Source organism: Suricata suricatta, chromosome X (genome assembly GCF_006229205.1).
Source record: "Suricata suricatta isolate VVHF042 chromosome X, meerkat_22Aug2017_6uvM2_HiC, whole genome shotgun sequence".
NCBI lineage: Eukaryota > Metazoa > Chordata > Mammalia > Carnivora > Herpestidae > Suricata > Suricata suricatta.
This window is the reverse complement of record NC_043717.1, coordinates 58323322-58343221: the sequence shown is the minus strand read 5'-3', so window position 1 is coordinate 58343221 and position 19900 is coordinate 58323322. Positions and strand designations below refer to the sequence as shown.

The 19900-nt window shown below is 34.4% G+C and overlaps 1 protein-coding gene across 3 annotated transcripts in view; it reads left to right on the top strand.

Annotated features, from left to right (window-relative positions):
- The window catches only part of BRWD3 (bromodomain and WD repeat domain containing 3), a 192324-nt gene that overhangs the window by 144773 nt on the left and 27651 nt on the right, over nucleotides 1-19900 (top strand). For 2 of the 3 annotated variants that reach the window (XM_029930082.1, XM_029930081.1), the window contains 9 exons: nucleotides 1169-1276; nucleotides 2816-2940; nucleotides 4484-4566; nucleotides 5580-5691; nucleotides 6681-6742; nucleotides 6833-6988; nucleotides 7649-7769; nucleotides 8739-8864; nucleotides 8953-9031. In XM_029930082.1, coding sequence (XP_029785942.1) covers nucleotides 1169-1276; nucleotides 2816-2940; nucleotides 4484-4566; nucleotides 5580-5691; nucleotides 6681-6742; nucleotides 6833-6988; nucleotides 7649-7769; nucleotides 8739-8864; nucleotides 8953-9031 — 972 coding nt within the window. The remainder of the gene's footprint in view (nucleotides 1-1168; nucleotides 1277-2815; nucleotides 2941-4483; nucleotides 4567-5579; nucleotides 5692-6680; nucleotides 6743-6832; nucleotides 6989-7648; nucleotides 7770-8738; nucleotides 8865-8952; nucleotides 9032-19900) is intronic. The other variant, XM_029930083.1, reaches the window with a different exon arrangement.

Here is a 19900-nt window from a genome sequence, read left to right as displayed (position 1 = left end):
TTTTGCCTGGAATGACCATAGCCACAGATCATTGCCTTTGAAAATACTCATTCTTACAAGTCTAACTCAAATGCCAACTTTTCCTGGATGTTATCCCTACTTTCCATTTGCCTGCCACTTTTTCCTCCTGAGCTTTCACCTAAATTATTTCTCTCTTTTGATACTTAGTATAATTGGCCTTATATTATATTTATATATTTACATGTCTGCCCATATCCTCGAGGGAAAGGATTTTGTTTTGGCATGTTACCACTGCACCCAGTGCCTTTTACACATATGTTTAATCAATATTTGTTGTGTACAGGAATATATATGTATAAATTATATCTGAATAGCAGGTTTATTACTGATATTTTTACTCTTATGTATATGTACTAATATTTAAATCAAGTTAGTGTTCTACTTGTATTTTTAGGTATTAGAAATTCTGACTTAGGCAATGTTGATTGATAGAGTATGTCAACGTATTTTTTAAATCTTGGTTATGTTTTTTTGTTGCATTTTTAAAAATTTATTATCTCTACTACCACTTTAAAATTTTTGGGAGCAAGAAACCTTTTCTTAATCAGAATATGGTAGTGAATGCTGTCCTAAGGAGTTGAAGGGTGTTACTGAGCACTCAAATTCATTTTCTTTCCATACTGTGCCAGTTCTGATGTTAATTCTTAGAAAAGAAAAATTCTAATCTGTTTGGAAATTCCTGCTTAGTAGCCTGTGGTTAGAATTATATATGTATATATATATATACATATATATACACACACACACATATACATATATATATACATACATATAATTTATAGGATGACTATTAAAATGTTGATATTTAGAATGTTATCATAGTTTGAAATATAATACTTTAAAATATGACCAGTTCTGTGTACATTTATCACTGGTTCCTCTTTCTTCAGAAATTTATGAAGCCCTAGAAGGAGAAGGATTGTGTATACAGTGTTTACATTATGCAGTACATAGTACAAGGCAACATAGACATGAACACGTAATGAGCATTATTTGATGGTGACAAATAATTTTATTATACATTTTTTCAAAATTATAATTAGGTTGTAAACAGAAGAAGACATTTGTAAGAGTATATACTGAGCTACATAGAGTTGTTAAATAAGATGCTGCTTTTTATTTTAATACCTTATGTTTTTTGTTTTAGCTTATCTATTTCAGGCAAGGACATGAAGCTTATGTGCGGGCTGTAAGGAAGTCAAAAATATACAGCCTTAATTTACAAAAACAGCCATGGAATAAAATGGATCTCAGGGTGAGTTTGCCAAATTCATAAGCTATGCAACTGGAGTAGCTTTGGAATTAAGTTACTTGCCTATATGCTTCTTCTCAGTTTTGTACGTATTTCACTACTGATTGTGTGTCTAAGATAAGGTGATGTACCATACTCTTATACAACTGTTATGGGTCACATTTTATGTTTCCTGAAATGTGTGTGGCACTTGTCTTGATTATTTGCCCTAATTCTCTTCAAGCTTCAAGTCATCTAGTATATACCATTTATACCATTCTGTATTTGGAGCAAAGCATTAGTTCCCTGGTGTGGTTATTTTCTGAGCATCTTTGTTCATTCTGGAGGCTCTATAAATTGACTTTGTGTGTGAACTACAGACACCCTTGAGGTTCTAGTGGCTTTAAGTAAATACCATAAATGTCATAAATCCCAAGAAACTCAGAACTTTGTGGTGCTTTATGGATTATCTATTTTGATACAGTATCTATGTAGCTACATGATATTGAGTTAAATAGGTATGTTTAATTTTTAGAGGTTTTTCTGACTGTAAATACATATTCATTTATTTTTTTCATACATACATAGATACATGCAAACAAACAGACGTAAAGATACATACATCATCATTTCTAGTTAGGTATATGCATGTTTTCTTCTTTTGTTTTTCCAACTTGAGGAACAAGAAACTTAAGAACAATTTTATAGTGGTTTTCGAGGTAGATGAAGGGTTGTTGTGTGATGATGCTTAGCAGGAAGCATATGTGAAAGAATGTAAATTTATTGAAATAAAGATTTAGACAGTTGTGAAATATTGTATTAAAGTTGTGAGGTACGAAAATATCAACCAAGTTTTATACAATCTTCTCCTGGGAAATCAGGATGCTATCATCTATTCTAAATCAGGTGAAAGTTGAGGTAAACAAGTTACTATACCTATAAGGCTCAGTTTTGCCATCTTTTAAGTATGACTACTAATCAGTTATGAGGGTGGTTTGTAAAATAATATCATGGGTATTAAAATAGGTAAACCCTTTCCCCAAATATGTGTGTATATGTGTGTATATATATATATATACACACATATACACACATATATATATACACATATACACACATATATATACACATATACACACATATATATACACATATACACACACACACATACATACATGTCTACCTGCATACTTACATAATGTATTTCTTAACCAGGCAGAGCATCACAATCCCCTGGGGAGTTCTTTCAAAATATGTATGACTAAGCTTGTACCTCAGATATATTGAATTCAATTCTATAGGACTAGGTTTTAGGATTATGAATTTTATAAATGTTCTCAAGGGGATTTTGTCACTTATCCTTGATTTAGAGCCCCAGAGTATACTATTACTTGATATGAAGTGTCAAGGATTATGTCTTATTGCATTTAACACATAGTGGACTGCTTAGTTACTTGTTGTGTATTCAGATAGTTTTTTAATTGTTCAAAAAATAATGAAATAATATGTAAATGTTAGACATTTATATAGAAAGTAATTATTTATTGGTATTCTCATGAATAGGAACAAGAATTTGTTAAGATTGTAGGAATCAAATATGAGGTTGGACCACCTACACTATGTTGCTTGAAGCTTGCATTTCTGGACCCCATTTCAGGCAAAATGACTGGAGAATCTTTTTCCATTAAGTGAGTAGCTGTCTCTGGTTATGTGTGTGTGTATGTGTGTGTGTGTGTGTATGTGTGTGTGTGTGTTTTAACCCCAATCATTCTGCAGAGTACAGGGCTTGATGGGAGAGAAAATACTATATTACTATAGGATTTAGAGTTTTAAAGACCAGGGCTTAATGTTTAATTTTTGGTTTGTTTATAAATACATAAACTTCATGTGTGTGCATGCATGTGTGTATGTGTAGCAAACATATATGTACTGTGGTGTGTTTGTGTGTGTATACCGTTAACCCTTGAACAATGTGAGGAGTTATGGGCAATGACTTCCCCACAGTTAAAAATCTATATATAACTTTTGACTCCCCAAAAACTTTACTAAAGCCTGATGTTGAACAGAAGCCTTACTGATCACAAACTTTTGACTAATACACATTTTGTGTGTTTTATGTATTATATATAGTACTCTTACAATAAAGTAAGCTAGAGAAAATAAGATATAATTAAGAAAATCATAACAGAGAGAGAATATATTTACAGTGCTATATGTATACTTATTGAAAAAAGTCTGCATATAAGTTGACCTGCAGGGGTTCAAAACTGTATTGTTTAAGGGTCAACTGGATATATATCTATGGGCAAGTTATTAACCTCTATGAATTTATGCCTTCATCTGCAAAATGAAAATATTAATAACTGCCTCAAGATTTTTGTGATGAATTAAAAGAAAGACCTTTATAAATTCCCAACAGTGTGGTTGAAACATGGTAGTTGCTTTTACTTCTGTTAATAATAAAATAGATAACTATTCAGTGGTACATTTCTTAGAGTTTGAAATCTAACGAGATGAAAGAACATCAATTCATACTTTTCTAATTATAGAGTCTTTTATATTAAGAGTCCTTAATATATAAAATGCCTTCTACTAAGCTTTAAGGACCTTCATTGGTATATTTATTTAATTGAAGTGATAGAATAGTAGTAGGCAGGGTACTAACAAACAAAAGCAGATGGAGTTTAATTTTTTTTATTATTCCATTCATTTATTCTTTTAACCATTGTCTCACAATTTTCCTTTTAGAGTTAAATATTTTTTTAAATATAGTTTATTGTCAAGTTGGTTTCCATATAACACCCAGTGCTCATCCCAACAAATGTCCTCCTTCATGCCCATCACCCATTTTCCCCTCTCCCCCACCCCCTATCAACCCTCAGTTTGTTCTCAGTATTTAAGAGTCTCTTGTGTTTTGTCTCCCTCCCTCTCCTTAATTATTTTTTACCCTTCCTTTCCCCTATGATCCTCTGTTAAGTTTCTCGTGCTCCACATATGAGTGAAAATATATGGTATCTGTCTTTCTCTGCCTGACTTAGTTCACTTAGCATAATACCCTCAAGTTCCATCCATGTTGCTACAAATGGCCAGATTTCATTCTTTCTCATTGCCATGAACCTTGAGGCTTACAACAGTTTTTAAATGAATCCATTTTAAACATAGATCTCTGGATATTTAGTATCACATGCAATATTTGTATATTGATTCATATGTGCTTTATTTTTTATACAGGTATCATGACATGCCAGATGTCATTGACTTCCTTGTGCTACATCAGTTTTATAATGAAGCCAAAGAAAGGAACTGGCAGATTGGTAATTATAAAATTCTCACTTAATAACAATTAAGTTTGAAATAGAGTAACTTTTTAATTCTAAATTAATAGAAATAAGCTAGTATATCATCTAGTTGGTAAAAGCTGTTAACCAAATTAGAAAAATCAAATTAAATTTTCCTCAGTTTTATTTAGGTGATTTTATGTACGACGTGTTTAGCATATAACCTCTAAGCTTTCTGCAAATATCTAATCTATTAGGATACAAATCTGAATTAAAAAGAAAATCATCAAATGTCATTTGCCTTGGTATAGAGTACTTAACACTTGGGCTCTTAAGCAGACCATTACTGATTGTGATTTTCTTTCTTTCTCTCTTTGTCTGTCACTCTTTCTCTCCCTGTCTCTCTGTTTCTCTCTGTACCTTTGCCTTTTTCTACCCCTTTTCTCTTCCCCTCCCTTTCCCTCTTCTCCTATCCCTTCCTTTACCCTGTCATTATTCGATATTGGGCAAGTTTTTAATCTCTCTGTGTCCCAATCGGTATCTTTATGATGGGAATCCCATCATAGCACACCTGTAAGGTGGTGTGAGCAATAAATAATAGCGCTTAAAATGGTACCTAAGTGCTTAAAATTCATACTATGTAAATAGGTGCTATTAGTAGGCAGAATATATATGAAGAGATTTTTAAAGGCAAAAGGCTGAAAGCAAAAAGGAAAAGAAACAATTGTAGTAACATACACACAGCACAAGAAAAAGTATGCCTAATGATGATGTTAAGTAACTGACAAAAATTAGATTATATGTGGTAACATTCATTTAAGAAGACATGATCATATTTGGTTTATCTCAGAAAGATTACTAGTACTTAGAAATCAAAATCCTTAAAGAGTAAAATATAAAATTTGCTTATCTGGGAAGCATAGATTGAAACTTCTAATAATGCTAGATACAAGGCTACTTCTGTGTCCAACAAAAAGTAGCAATTTAGAGTGTGAACAAAGCTGCTACTCTCAAAAACATCCTTTTAAGAATTTCTAAAAACATTATAGGTGATAGATTCCGCAGTATAATTGATGATGCCTGGTGGTTTGGGACTGTGGAGAGTCAGCAGCCTTTTCAACCAGAGTATCCTGATAGTTCTTTCCAGTGCTACAGTGTTCAGTAAGTACAGTTATGGTATTTTATGCCTGATATAATACTGTAATACTATATGGACTTCCTAACCCTACTAGGAATATTACGTTGTTACTTCTACTTGTGTTTATCTAACCTGTATCAATAAGGAGGTAATCCTAGTACCTGTATGGAAGCAATTTGATGATAAACCTCCTGCTCCAATATGCATGGTAAAACAAAACAGGAACTGAAGACTTATTTGTACCTCCCTTATGCCTGTATTTTCTTTTAAGTATTTCTGTTTTAGACAAGAATTGGCAACTATTATTTCATGAGGAATACTGAAATTAATTCAGTGTTTAAGGTAATTGTTTGGAATGTAGCAATAAATATTAGTACTCAGCCTTTTATTTAATGGTATGAATCCTAGGCACAGGTGACTGCATTATGTTTGGATGTACTATTTGTCTACAACATTTACTTTAGTTTCTCACTAAATACCAGCATATTAAGATTCCTAATGAATGAGGTTTTCTTCTCAAGAATGATCAATGTTTATTCTGTGAGGATTGACTTTAAGTTTCTGTATTGCTTATCACAAGGGAATAATAAAATTTTGGAGATACTATAATATTTAAGCTGTTAGGATACAGTGGATTATCTCACAGAAAGAATTGATCTATTAAAATTGACTTTTTTTAACCTGAAAGGAATTTTCCAAAGAGATCTTTTTATTATGTACCCTGGGCTAATATTGAATACATGCTTGATGGAATTCAAATAAAAAAACAAGTAAAACTTAAGTGTAAGTTTACTACTCTCTATATTTCCTGTTGGTGGACTGTACTTTCTCTATTTTTTTTGTTTTCTCTATTAATTAAAGGTTTATTATCTTAATATAAGTTAAATTATCCTTCAAGGAAAACTGTATTGCCCTTTTCCAAATTTTACCCCCAAGAAGTCATTATAGTTATGCTAGTATATAAACATAAGTGTCCTGTGAATTTGATTTGTATCTTGTTATTTTTTAATAGCTGGGACAATAATGAGAGAGAAAAGATGAGCCCCTGGGATATGGAGCCAATTCCAGAAGGAAGTAAATACGCTTTTAAAAATGATTTATAATTCAATGTCAGTAGCACAATATTGGAAATTAATCATTTCTGATTTTTCATCTTATACATAGCTGCCTTTCCAGATGAAGTTGGTGCTGGTGTTCCTGTGTCCCAGGAGGAACTGACTGCTTTGCTATACAAACCCCAGGAAGGAGAATGGGGGGCTCATTCCAGAGATGAGGAATGTGAACGGGTTATTCAGGGCATCAACCACCTTCTCTCCCTGGGTACGGTGAATATGAAAGAATATTAGGAAGGAACAAGGAAAACCAGCAGAATTTTCAGTTCTATTAAAAGGAAATAAAATTTTCACGGTATACTTCTAACTCAAGAGTCACTTTTAATCAAGTGATTCTAGTTTTAATATTTTTATATGTTTGGCCAATGTAATGATTGATAATTTTTTTGCTATTTTCTGGGAACTTATATAATAGTGAAGACATGGCATACAGTGGTCTTTTACTTTCTTGAGTCATTTTGGCTCTCTAGCTATTCCTTGTGCTTGACTTTGGTTGAGTTCTTTAGTAGACAGTGGATGAGTAATATTTTTTACTCACATGTCTAAGGTATATTATCTAAAACATATCACCTGAGTTGTTTGGCATTTATCCAGAAAAGACAGATTTGAAGTTAAACACAGTTCTCCTTTTATTTGTCTCATTGCACCTGATTTGAACCAGTGTATCATGCATGTTTCATAGATACTATGTCCAAATAAAAAGAATAACATTTTAACAATATTTGTCTAATATTTGCATAATTAAACCATTAAAATTTTAGTAATGTAGTACATTGTTCTCCCTTCTGATTTATATATGTTTTTGTTTGTTAACATGAAACATTAACATATTTTATAATTACCTTTTTTGATTTTGGTAATATTATAGATTTTGCCAGCCCTTTTGCTGTTCCAGTGGATCTCAGTGCCTATCCCTTGTATTGTACTGTAGTTGCTTATCCAACTGACCTCAACACCATTAGGCGGAGACTTGAAAATCGCTTTTACAGGTCTGTTTAGTTTTATTATTTACTATAAAGTTTATAGCTTTACATCTTTTGTGTTCCTTTTCACATAATGATACAATGATAATCATTCAGTATACACACTCCAAAATTCCTCTAAAGATTTAGAACACTAATTTCCCTTTATTTGATAGATTCTCAGCCTTCCAGGGTAAGGAATATGAAATAAAGGACAGAGAGGAAATTATGAGTAGCACAAGTCACATGTGAAACAAAAACTATGGTTAACCTTAGTTTATTAAAGGCAGATTAAGTGGTTTGTAGATTCATCCTGATTAAGGTGCTACAGAAAGTTGGAACATGTTTAAATCCCCTGTTGAGGAATTAGGCAGCAGTTAGGTTTCATTACCAGCCCCAATAGGTGTTTAGATAAAAAGCCAAGTTAATTTTTTTTCTTTGTTTCAGTTGGGATTGGAATAATTATGAGAGAGTAGTGGAAGGCAGCCTTTGGTACCTCTCTAACCCCAGAGTCCACTGTGACCTAATCACAAGTTATTCCAGCATGAATTGGTTATAAATATTTTATAACATTGCATATAATTTCATTTGATAAGTTATATCATAAAAGTAACTATATAAAATTCTTTTTCTAAAACGTGGTTTCTTTTCTTGATCTTCTCATTTCTTCCCTTGAAAACTTAATATTTTTTGACTATATCAAAATACTGTGTTTATACTTATTTGGTTAAATCCCTATTTACCCATAAGGCCCTGGGTCATTTCTTTTTAATATGCAGTCCAGTGAGTCTCAGTGCTTGCCTATGCTTCAAATACTATAACTATATACCTTTATATTAGTGCATATCAGTTATATACATATATTAAGTCACATACATATATTAGAACACCTTTGATATACCATGATTGAGTGCCTAGTTGTTCTATGTTGTATATTCTTAGAACAGACTTTAGATGTACCAACCAAGAGTAACAGGGTTATTTTTTCTTTCATAGGAGAATATCAGCATTAATGTGGGAGGTGCGCTACATTGAGCATAATGCTAGGACTTTCAATGAGCCAGATAGCCCTATAGTTAAAGCAGCCAAAATTGTAACTGATGTCTTACTTCGATTTATTGGGTAAGAAGCAGTTTTATCTCCCATAGGAGCTGACATCTGATTTTACAAATAATATATTTAAATGTATTTTGACTTACTTGTTTCATAGGGATCAGAGCTGTACTGATATATTGGATACTTATAATAAAATTAAAGCAGAAGAACTAAACAGCACTGATGCAGAAGAGGTGAGAATCACAGCATGATTAATAGGCATGAATTTCTTTTCTGTTTTTTGAAATACAGTAAATATTGTGTGTGTTGTAACTGGCTATAAGCATTGAAGCTGATTTCTGAAAACTGACTAATCACCTTCATATTTTTATATTCAGCTCTTTAACTGTATATAGGTGGTATATACCAGAAATGTAGTGGTGCTAAAAATTTTTAGAAACAGGTGGCCAGTCATCCTGTTTTACTCAGTGGGTTTCACTACTTGATTTTCCAGCCTTAAAAACAAGACAAGACATTAAATATTTTAAAAGAACAGTTAGTTTTTGGAAATTTTAATAGGGATTGATTTTCTATACCAGATATGTAAAATATTAAAGTATTTTAAAATTTCAGGTATGAAAGTTTACATTTTTAGTAGTTTCATGGAATTGCTATTTGGTTTATAGTATGGAAATTTACAAACAGAAGCCAATTTCTCTTAATGAAATCAAATTAGTCTTATGAGCAGACCTTCACATATTTGATTTCCCCACCCAGACATATTCCCAATTTACATAAAGCTATTTTTTTATTGCATGCTATGACAAAAAGAAGCAAAAACCAAGAAGAGGCTGAAAAAATAATGGAATGTGAGAATTCAAGAAGTCTTTAGTGGAAAATAATTTGCCCCAAGGATGAGTGTTTCAAACATGCTAGATTCTATTGAAATGGCTATTGTACAGAGATATTTTACATGTTTATATTGTCTGTACTTAATATCTAGAATAGTAAATCTTCAATGTTATTATTTTCTTTTTACTTTCTATTGAGGTATAATTGACATGTAACTTATGTTAGTTTCAGATCTACAACAATTGATTCTAAATGTGTATATATTGTGAAAGAATCACCAAAATAGACTAGTCACCATACATAGTTCTAGTTTTTTCATATGATAATAACTTAAAATTCATTTTCTTTTTTTTTTAATTTTTTTGAACATTTATTCATTTTTGAGAGACAGAGAGACACAGAGCACTAGTGGGGGAGAAGCAGAGAAAGAGGGAGACACAGAATCCGAAGCAGGCTCTAAGCTCTGAGCTGTCAGCACAGAGCCCAATGCAGGGCTTGAACTCACTGACTGTGAGATCATGACCTGAGCCGAAGCTGGATGCTTAACCGACTGAGCCACCCAGGCGCCCCTTAAAATTCATTTTCTTAACAAGTTTATATTATATCCCCAAGACTCATTTATTTTGTAACTGAAGCTTCTACCTTTTGACCCACTACACCTATTTTGGCCTCCCGACTTCCCTCTGCCCCGTCTCTCTGGTAACTATCAATCTGTTCTGTGTATCTATAAATAGTTTTTTTGATTCCACATATGAGATTATAGATGCTTTTCTCTCATTCCTGTCACTTAGCAGAATGTCTTCAAGGTCCATCCATCTATTTTTGTCCCAAATGGAAAGTTTCCTTTTTATGGCTGAATAATATTCCATTGGGTATATATATACCTATGTATATATATATGTATATACAATGTTAAGTGTCCATTAAGGGGTAAAAAGATAAAGAAAAATGGTATATGTGTATATATATGTGTGTGTGTGTGTGTGTATATATATATATACCTATGTGTATATATATATATATATATACCTATGTGTGTATATATATATATATATACCTATGTGTATATATATATATATATATACCTATGTGTATATATATACACATATACCATTATATATATACTTATACCATTGTATATATATAAACCTCAAAAAATAGGTTTTAAATAGGTTGCACCAATTTTTACCAACACTGCACAAGTTTTCCCTTTTCCCCAAATCCTAACCAACACTTGTTAATTGTTTTTTTTTTTTGATAACAGCCATTCTAACAACTGTGAGGTGATATTATGGTTTTGATTTGCATTTCCCTGATGGTTATTGATATTGAGCAACTTTTCCAACTGTACCAGTCAGTCATCTATATCTTCTTTGAGAAAATGTCTACTTAGATTCTCTGCCCATTTTGTTTGTTTTTATTTATTTTTTAAATTTTTTTGAGTATAGTTGACACACAATGTTACATTAATTTCAAACATACAACATAGTGATTCAACTTCCCAACATGTTAGTCTCTACTCATCACAACTGTAGCTACAATCTGTCACCATACAACACTATTACAATGTCACTGACTTCATTGACTTCATTTCCTATGCTGTGCCTTTTATTCCTTTGACTTATTCATTCCATAACTGGAAGCCTGGATCTCCCATTTCCCTTCACCAATTTTGCTTATCAACTTCATCCCTTTTCCCTCTGATAACCATTAGTTTGTTCTCTGTTCCAGTGTTGGTTTTTACTCTTTCATGGAACTGTAATTGGTATAGAACATTGTATTATCAGAGTTAAATGTTATTTACATAATAAAGAAAATGGAGATATGCCAATTAGATAGTCTCCTGACACTAATGAAAAAATGATCATATTTATTTGATAATTTATCTGATGTTTCACATAAATGCATTTTGACTCAGGATTTGATGTAGCAAGAATTACTCTTCAGAGTAGCATACTTGTGTTAGAATAGAAAACATTTAAGTTCTACTCTCTTAAGCAAATTTCAATTATACAGTACAGTTTTGTCTGTTATGGTCACCATGTTTTACATTAGCTCCTTAGATACTCAGACCTTATTCATATTATTGAAAGTCTATACCTTTTTACCAATCCTTATTTATCACCCAGACCCTCGCAACAACTTTCCTATTCTATACTTCTATTAGTTTGAATTTTTTTTTAAATACAGTTTTATTTACTAAATAATCTCTATGTCTAATGTGGGGCTTGAACTCATGACCCATAGATCAAGAGTTCCATGCTCTTCCAGCTGAGCCAGTCAGGTACTCCAGTTTGACTGTTTTTTTAAATGTTCCATGTATAACTGATACCATGCAGTATTTGGTTTTTTTTCTGGATTGTTTCACTTAGCATTATGCCCTCAAGGTCCACTCATATTGTCACGAATGGTAGGTTTACTGTTTTTCTCAAGACAATAATATTCCATCGTTTGTATATATCACATCTTCTTTATCCATCCATCTGCTGACAACACTTAGGTTGTATCCCTATCTTGGCTGCTGTTAATAATGCTGCAATGAACATGTGAGTGCAACTTTATCTCTTTCATAATCTTGTTTTCATTTCCTTTGGAGATATATACAGAAGTGGAATTGCTAGATCATATGATAGATCTATCTTTACCTTTTTGAGGAACTTGCATAATGTTTTCCATAGTGGCTATAATAGCAGTTTACATTCCTACCAACAGTGCTCAAGGGTTTCTTTTTCACCGTATCTTTACCATCACTTGTTATCTCTTGTCTTCTTGATGAGACTCATTCTGATACCTGAGGGGTGATATTTCATTGTGGTTTTGGTTTGCATTTCCTTGATGATTAGTGATACTGAGCACTTTTCACTATGTGTTAGTCATTTGGATTTCTTCTTTGTAAAAATGTCTGTCCAGTTCCAATGCCAATTTTTTAATTAGATTTTCATTTTTATTATGTAGTTGTATGGGATTCTTATATATTTTGGATATTGACCTTATTGGATACAAGATTTGCAAATAATTTTCCCACTCAGTAGGTTGCCTTTTTATTTTGTTGATGGTTTCCTTTGATGTGCAGAAGCTTTTTAGTTGTATATAGTCCCAGTCATTCTCTTTTCTTTTGCTATTTCTTGTTGCCTTTAGATTTTATCAAATCCAAAAAAAATCATTGCCAAGACCAATGTCAATGAGCTTATCTACCCCTTGTGGTTTTTTTTTTCTAGGAGTTTTATGATTTCATGTCCTATTACATCCAAGTCTTTAATCCATTTTGAGTTTTATCCATTTATGTATGTATGTATGTATTTTAGTTTTAGATAATAGAATTTATTTTTATTTCAATTTTCTATTTAAATTCTAGTTATTAACATATATGGTAAAATTTGTTTCACGTATAGAATTTAGTGATACCTCTCTTACATGTAACACCCAGTACTTATCACAAGTGCCCTCCTTCATAGACCTCAACACATAGCCCATCCTCTGCCCACCTCCCTCCATTAGCCCTCAGTTTGTTCTCTAGCTTCCCTCTCTCTTTTTTTCCCTTCCCCTATGTTCATAGTTTTTCCTTCTTATATTCCAAATATGAGTGAAATCGTATGGTATTTTTTCTCTCTGACTTAATTCTATGTTAAATAACAATAGTGAGAGAGGACACCCTTCTTGTGTTCTTGACCTTAGGGGGAAGGTCTTAGTTTTTCCTCATTGAAGATGATATTTGCTATGGATCTTTCAAATATGGCCTTTATGATGCTGAGTTGTATTCCCTCTGTCCCTACTTTGTTGACAGTTTTTATCAAGAATGGATGCTGTATTTTGATAAATGCTCTTTCTGTATCTATTGACAGGATCATATGGTTCTTAATTGTTTTACTAAAGTTGTGTGTCATGTTGATTGATTTGCAAATATTGAACCACACAAATAAATCCCATTTGATCATGGTGAATATTTTTTAATTTTTTCAGTGCTTATTTTTGAGACAGAGACAGAGACTAAGTATGACCAGGGGAAGGGCAGAGAGAGAGGGAGACACAGAATCCAAAGCAGGCTCCAGGCTCTGAGCTGTTAGCACAGAGCCCGATGCAGAGCTTGAACTCATGAACCATGAAATCATGACCTGAGCCGAAGTCGGATGCTTACCTGACTGAGCCACCCAGGTGCCCCTCATGGTGAATATTTTTTTAATGTACTCTTGGATTTGATTTGCTAATATCTTCTTGAGAATTATTGCATCCATGTTCATCAGAGATACTGGCCTGAAATTCTTTTTAGTGGGGTCTTTCTTGCTTTTTGGAATCAAGGTAATGCTGGCCTTATAGAAGGAGTTTGGAAGCTTTCCTTCATTTCTATCTTTTGGAACATTTTGTGAAAAATAAGTATTAACTCTTCTTTAAATGTCTGGCATAATTCCCCTGCAAAGCCATCTGGCCCTGGACTTTAGTTGTTGAATGGTTTTACATTACTGATTCCATTTCTGTGCTGGTTATGGGTCTGTTCAAATTTTCTGTTTCTTTCTGTTTCAGTTATAAGTAGTTTGCATAATGCTAGGAATTTACCCATTTCTTCAACATTTCCCAGTTTGTTGGCATACAAGTTTTCATAGTATTTTCTTATAATTGTATTTATGTGGTTTTGGTTGTTATCTCTCCTCTTGAATTTGTGATTTTATTTCTTTGGGCCCATTCCCTTTTCTTTTTGATAAGTCTGGCTAGGGGGTTATCAATTTTATTAATTGGTTCAAGGAAACAAATCTTAGTTCCATTGATCTGTTCTGGATTTTGGTTTTTTTGTTTCCATGTCATTTATTTCTGCTCTGTTTCCCTTCTTCTGCTTGTTTCTGGCTTTATTTGCTGTTCCTTTTTTTTTAATGTTTATTTATTTTTGAGAGCACAGATGGGGGAGGGGCAGAGAGAGAGGAGTACAGAGAATCCAAAGCAGGCTCTGCACTGACTACAGTGAGCCCAACGTGAGGCTCCAACTCACAAACTGCAAGGTCATGGCCTGAGCGAAAGTCAGATTTCAATCAACCAAGCCACCCAGGTGCCCCCCTTTGCTGTTCTTTTTCTATATCCTTTAGATGTAAGGTCATATTGTATATCCTGCTTCTTGAGATAAGAATATATTACTATATACTCCCTCTTAAGACCTGCTTTGCTACATCCCAAAGGTTTTGGACTATCATGTTTTCACTTTCCATTGCTTCCATGTATTTTTTAAAATTTTTCTTTAATATCCTTGTTAATCTGTTCATTATTTAGTAGGATGTTGTTTAACCTTCATGTATTGTGGGTTTTGTCTTTCCAGTTTTTTTTGGTTGATTTAAAGTTTCATAGCTTGTGGTCTGAATATATGCATAGTCTGACCTCAGTATTTTTGTACTTCTAGAGGCCTCATTTGTGACCAGTATGTGATCTGTTCTGGAGAGTGTTCTATGTGCATTTGAAAAGAATGTGCATTCAGGGCACCTGAGTGGCACTGGGTGGCCAGATGGCTTGGACACAGACAGAGCGAAGGCAGGGTTCTGACGGAAGCCTGGGACATAAGAGAGGAGTTAAATGTTTGACTTCAGCTTAGGTCATGATCTGGCAGTTGGTTGGTTCAAGCCCCACATCAGGCTCTGTGCTGACAGCTCAGAGCGTGGAGCCTGCTTTGGATTCTGTGTCTCCCCTACTCTCTTTGGCACTCCCCCATTCACACTCTGTCTCTCTCTCAAAAATAAACATTAAAAAAATTACAAAAATGGAATGTGTATTCTGTTGCTTTAGGATAATATGTTATAAATATGTCTGTTAAGTCCATTTGGTCCAGTGTATTATTCAAAGCCATTGTTTCCTTGTTGATTTTCTACTTAGATGATCTGTCCATTGCTGTGAGTAGCGTGTTATAGCCCCCTACTATTATTGTATTATTATAAATGAGTTTATTTATGTTTATATTAATCTGTTCATATATTTGAGTCTTTCAAGTTGGGGGCATAAATATTTACAATTGTTAGATCTTCTTGTTGGATAGACCCCTGTATTATGGTATAGTGCCCTTCTTTATCTCTTGTCCTTGGTATAAAATCTAGTTTGTATGATTTAAGTGTAGGTACTCAGCTTTCTTTTTATGTCCATTAGCCTGGTAGATAGTTCTTCATCCCCTCAGTTTCAATCTGGGGATGTCTTTACATCTAAAATGAATCTCTTATAACCAGAATATTGATGGGTCTTATTTTTTTATCCACTCTGGTGCCCTTCATCTTTTGATTGAAACATTTAGTCCATTTACATTCAGAATAATTATTGGTAGATAAGAATTTAGTGTCATTGTATTACCTGTAAACTCACTGATATGGAGATATTTTTCTCTTCCTTTCTAGTCTTGTTTCTTTGGTTCTTTCCCACTCAAAGGGTCCCCCTTAATTTTTCTTGCAGGACTGTTTTAAAGTGGTCACAGTCTCCTTTAGTTTTTGTTTGGTAAAACTCTTTATCTCTCCTTCTCTTCTGAATGACAGCCTTACTGGATAAAGTATTCTTGGCTTCATGTTTTCCCTTTCAGTATGTTGAATATGTCATGCCACATGCTTCTGGCCTGCCAAGTTTCTCTGGAGAGATTTGCTATGAACCTGATTTGTCTTCATTTATAGATTAGGGATTTCTTTTCCCTTGCTTTCAGGATTTTTTCCTTATGTCTATATTTTTTAATATTTTATTATTTATTTTGAGAGAAAGAAATTGTGTGTAATCGGGAGGGGGGCAGAGAGAGAGAGAGAGAGAGAGAGAGAGAGAATGAATCCCAAGTAGGCTCTGTGCTGTCAGCACAGAAGGCTCAATCCCACAAACCATGAGATCATGCCTTGAACTGAAATCAGTAATTGGAGGCTTAATCAATTGAGCCACCCACGTACCCTTCCTTATCTCTATATTTTAAATATTTTACTCTGATACATCTTGGTGTTGATTGGCTTTTGTTGAATTTGATGGGAGTTCTCTGTGCCTCCTGGATTTGGATATCTATTTCCTTTCCCCAGATTAGGAAAGTTTTCAGATATAATTTCTCAAATAAACCTTCTGCCCCCTTTACTCTCACTTCTTCTGGAACTCCTATGATACAAATGTTATTGTGCTTTATGGAATCACTAAATTCCCTAAGTCTGTATTCATGATTCCATACTCTTCTTTCTCTCTTCTTTTCAGCTTCATTATTTTCCATAATTTTATTTTCTATATCACTGATTTGTTCCTCTGCTTTGTCAATCTGCGTTGTCATTACATCCATTGATTTTGCATCTCCCGTCAGTTATAGCATTTCTCATTTCAGCATGACTAGTTTTTAGTTGTTTTATCTCTGCAGTAATGGATTATCTGCTGTCTTCTTTGCTTTTGTTAAGCACAGCTAGTATCTTTATGATTATTATTTTAAATTCTTGTTCAGGCATATTACTTGTATCTGTTTTAATTAAATCCCTGATCGTGACCTCTTCTTGTTCTTTCTTTTCATGTGAATTCCTCTGTCTTGTCATTTTGTTTAGGTCACTGTTTTTTTGTGTGTGTCAGGAAAGCCTGTATGTTTCCTGATCTTGAGAGTAATGACTTTATTAAGAAGAGGTCATATACTGTCCAGGGCCTGGTGCTTCAGGAAGTGTTTCAGAGTGTGCACTCTGCTGTTGTGCTTTGGCTGCTCTTTCCTTCAGGTTAGTTCTCTGCAGAGTTTCTCCTTTCCTGCTGTGTGGAGTTTTTGACCTTGTCAAGTATGTGGCATTTTAACTAGGTATGCTTTCATCTGCTTGTTTAAATAATCCTGATCCTATTTCCACTACAGCTGAAGGTTCGCAGCACTCTCATAGACTTGGTAAATGCAGTGAGTTTGTGCTCATGTTCTGGGTGAGGGGCGTGCTGGTACCTTGGTACCTATGAGGGGCTACCTTGCCTTGGTAATGATACACCTGCAGGGCAGAGTGGGACAGGGCTTGGTGTAAGCAGCTCCACTCTCCCCTGAGGGGTGCTATGATGCTCACTGAAGTCTGTCTATGCTGCTGAACAAGGGGAAAATTGGCATCAGCTGGCTACAGAGCCAGCTCTCCCCAGAGAGGAAAGTTCATGCCCGCTGCTGTTCACGAAGCCTTCACAGAAGAGAAAAATATCTCCCCTCTTGTGTCCCAGGCTTCTGTCAGAATCCTGCCTTCACCCTGTCTGTGTCTGAGACATCTGCCCACCCAGCAGCAGTTTTTATCGCAGGCACACTGTCTGAGTTTCATAACTCCACAAATTTTAGGGACCCAGCAGAGCATGGACATGCACTGATCCTCTGCGTGAGAGTCTTGCCATGCTGTGTCTGGTGCCAGTTCGTCCCAGAAAAGCAGTTGCATGACCATGCACAGGGCTCTAAATTTAAGGTGAAGCGCAGCTGATAGGTTAGTACTTTAGCAGGTGCCTCTGCTGCTATGTTAATTAACGTTACTCAATGCATTCTGCTGTCTCTTGTCTCAAGAGTCAGTGCCACCTCTTCAAGAAGGGGAGCGGTTTCTCCTGGTGCAATCCAGTATATCCTCAGACCACACTGTCCGCCTTCTGCCTCTAGGCTCCTTCCTCATAGGAGCACCACTTAAGCCCACCAGGCATGACCCCAGTGATGGTGAACTTCTTAAACTTCAGATTTGAACCCTGCTACTTAGAAATTTTGTGATGATCAGCCCCTCCCCTTTTTCCAGTCAGTGGTTTTGGTGAAGAGTTTTTCTTATACAATCCCCTGCATGCTGCTTTCTCAATCTCTCTCTCTCTCTCCCTCTCTCTCTCTCTCTCTCTCTCTCTATCTCTATCTCTCTCTGTCCCCCCACCTTATATGATCAGGCTCCCTTCCTTCCACAGCACGCACAATTCCTTTCTCCCCAAATCAACTCTCTGCAGCTCCTACCTTCCACAGTGTGGCCATTTCCCCCGCTCTAGATGTGCAGTTAGTTCTCACAGTCCTCACTTTGATTTCTTGGTTGTTTATCTGCTGTGTTCAAAAGACAAGGCAAACAAGGGTCCCACTAGTACTCCACCATCTGAATTCCTAATCTTGAGTTGAGTTTTATATATAAGATATGGATCAAGTTTCATTCTTTTGCATGTGAATATCCAGTTTTCCCAGTACCATTTATTGAAGAGACTGTCCTTTCCCAATTGTATATTCTTGGCTCCCTTTTTTTCCCCCAATTAACTGACTATACATATCGGTTTATTTCTAGGCTCTCTATTCTCTTCTTATCTGCCCTCTTATCTGTATATGTTTTTTATACCAATACTATACTGTTTGTGTTTCTATAGCTTCGTAATATAGCTTGAAATCCAGAAGTTTGAGGCCTCCAGGTTTGTATTTCTTTCTCAAGATTGTGTTGTCTATTAGGAGCCTTTTTTGTGGTTCCATACAAATTTCAGGGTTATTTTTCCCATTTCTGTGACAAATGATGTTGGAATTTTGATAGGGATTATATGGGATCTGTACATTTCTTTGAGTCTTATGGACATTTTAATATTAATTCTTCCAATTCATTACCACAGATTATCTTCATGTATTTGTGTCTTCGGTTTCTTTCACCAACGTCTTATTGTTTTAGTGTACAGATCATTCACCTCCTTGGTTAAATTTATACTTTGGTATTTTTTTCCTTTTGATGCAATTATAAGTGATATTGTTTTCTTAATTTGGCTTTCTGATAGTCCTTTGTTGGTTTATAGAAATGCAACTTATATTTGTATATTGATTTAGTGTCCTGCAACTGTACTGAATTCATTTATTCTTACAGTTTTTTTGGTGGAATCTTTAAGGTTTTATATATGTAATATATCATCTGCTCATAGACACTTTTACTTCTTTTTATGATTTGGCTGTATTTTGTTTTTCTTGCCTAACTGCTATAGCAACGACTTACAATAATATGTCAAATAGAAGTGGCTAGACTGGGTATTCTTAATCTTGTTCCTGATCTGAGAAGAAAAGCTTTTAGGTTTTCACCATTGATCATGATGTTAGTTGTTGGGTTGTCATAAATGGCCTTTATTATGTTGAGGTATGTTCCCTCTACACCTATTTCATTGAGAGTTTTTTTATGATGAATTGGTGGTGTTCTCCTCAAAGTAGCATTCCTTGGATTAAAATGGAAAATTACACTAAAATGTAATGCAACTTTATTTTATTAGAAAAGAGTTCCAATAGCTCATGAGCTGCTTTTATTTTCTCCTAGGCATTACCTATGTGCTTCACCACCACCAGGTGAATAATGGTGTGTGGACTTTGCCTCTTTGTATTTAAA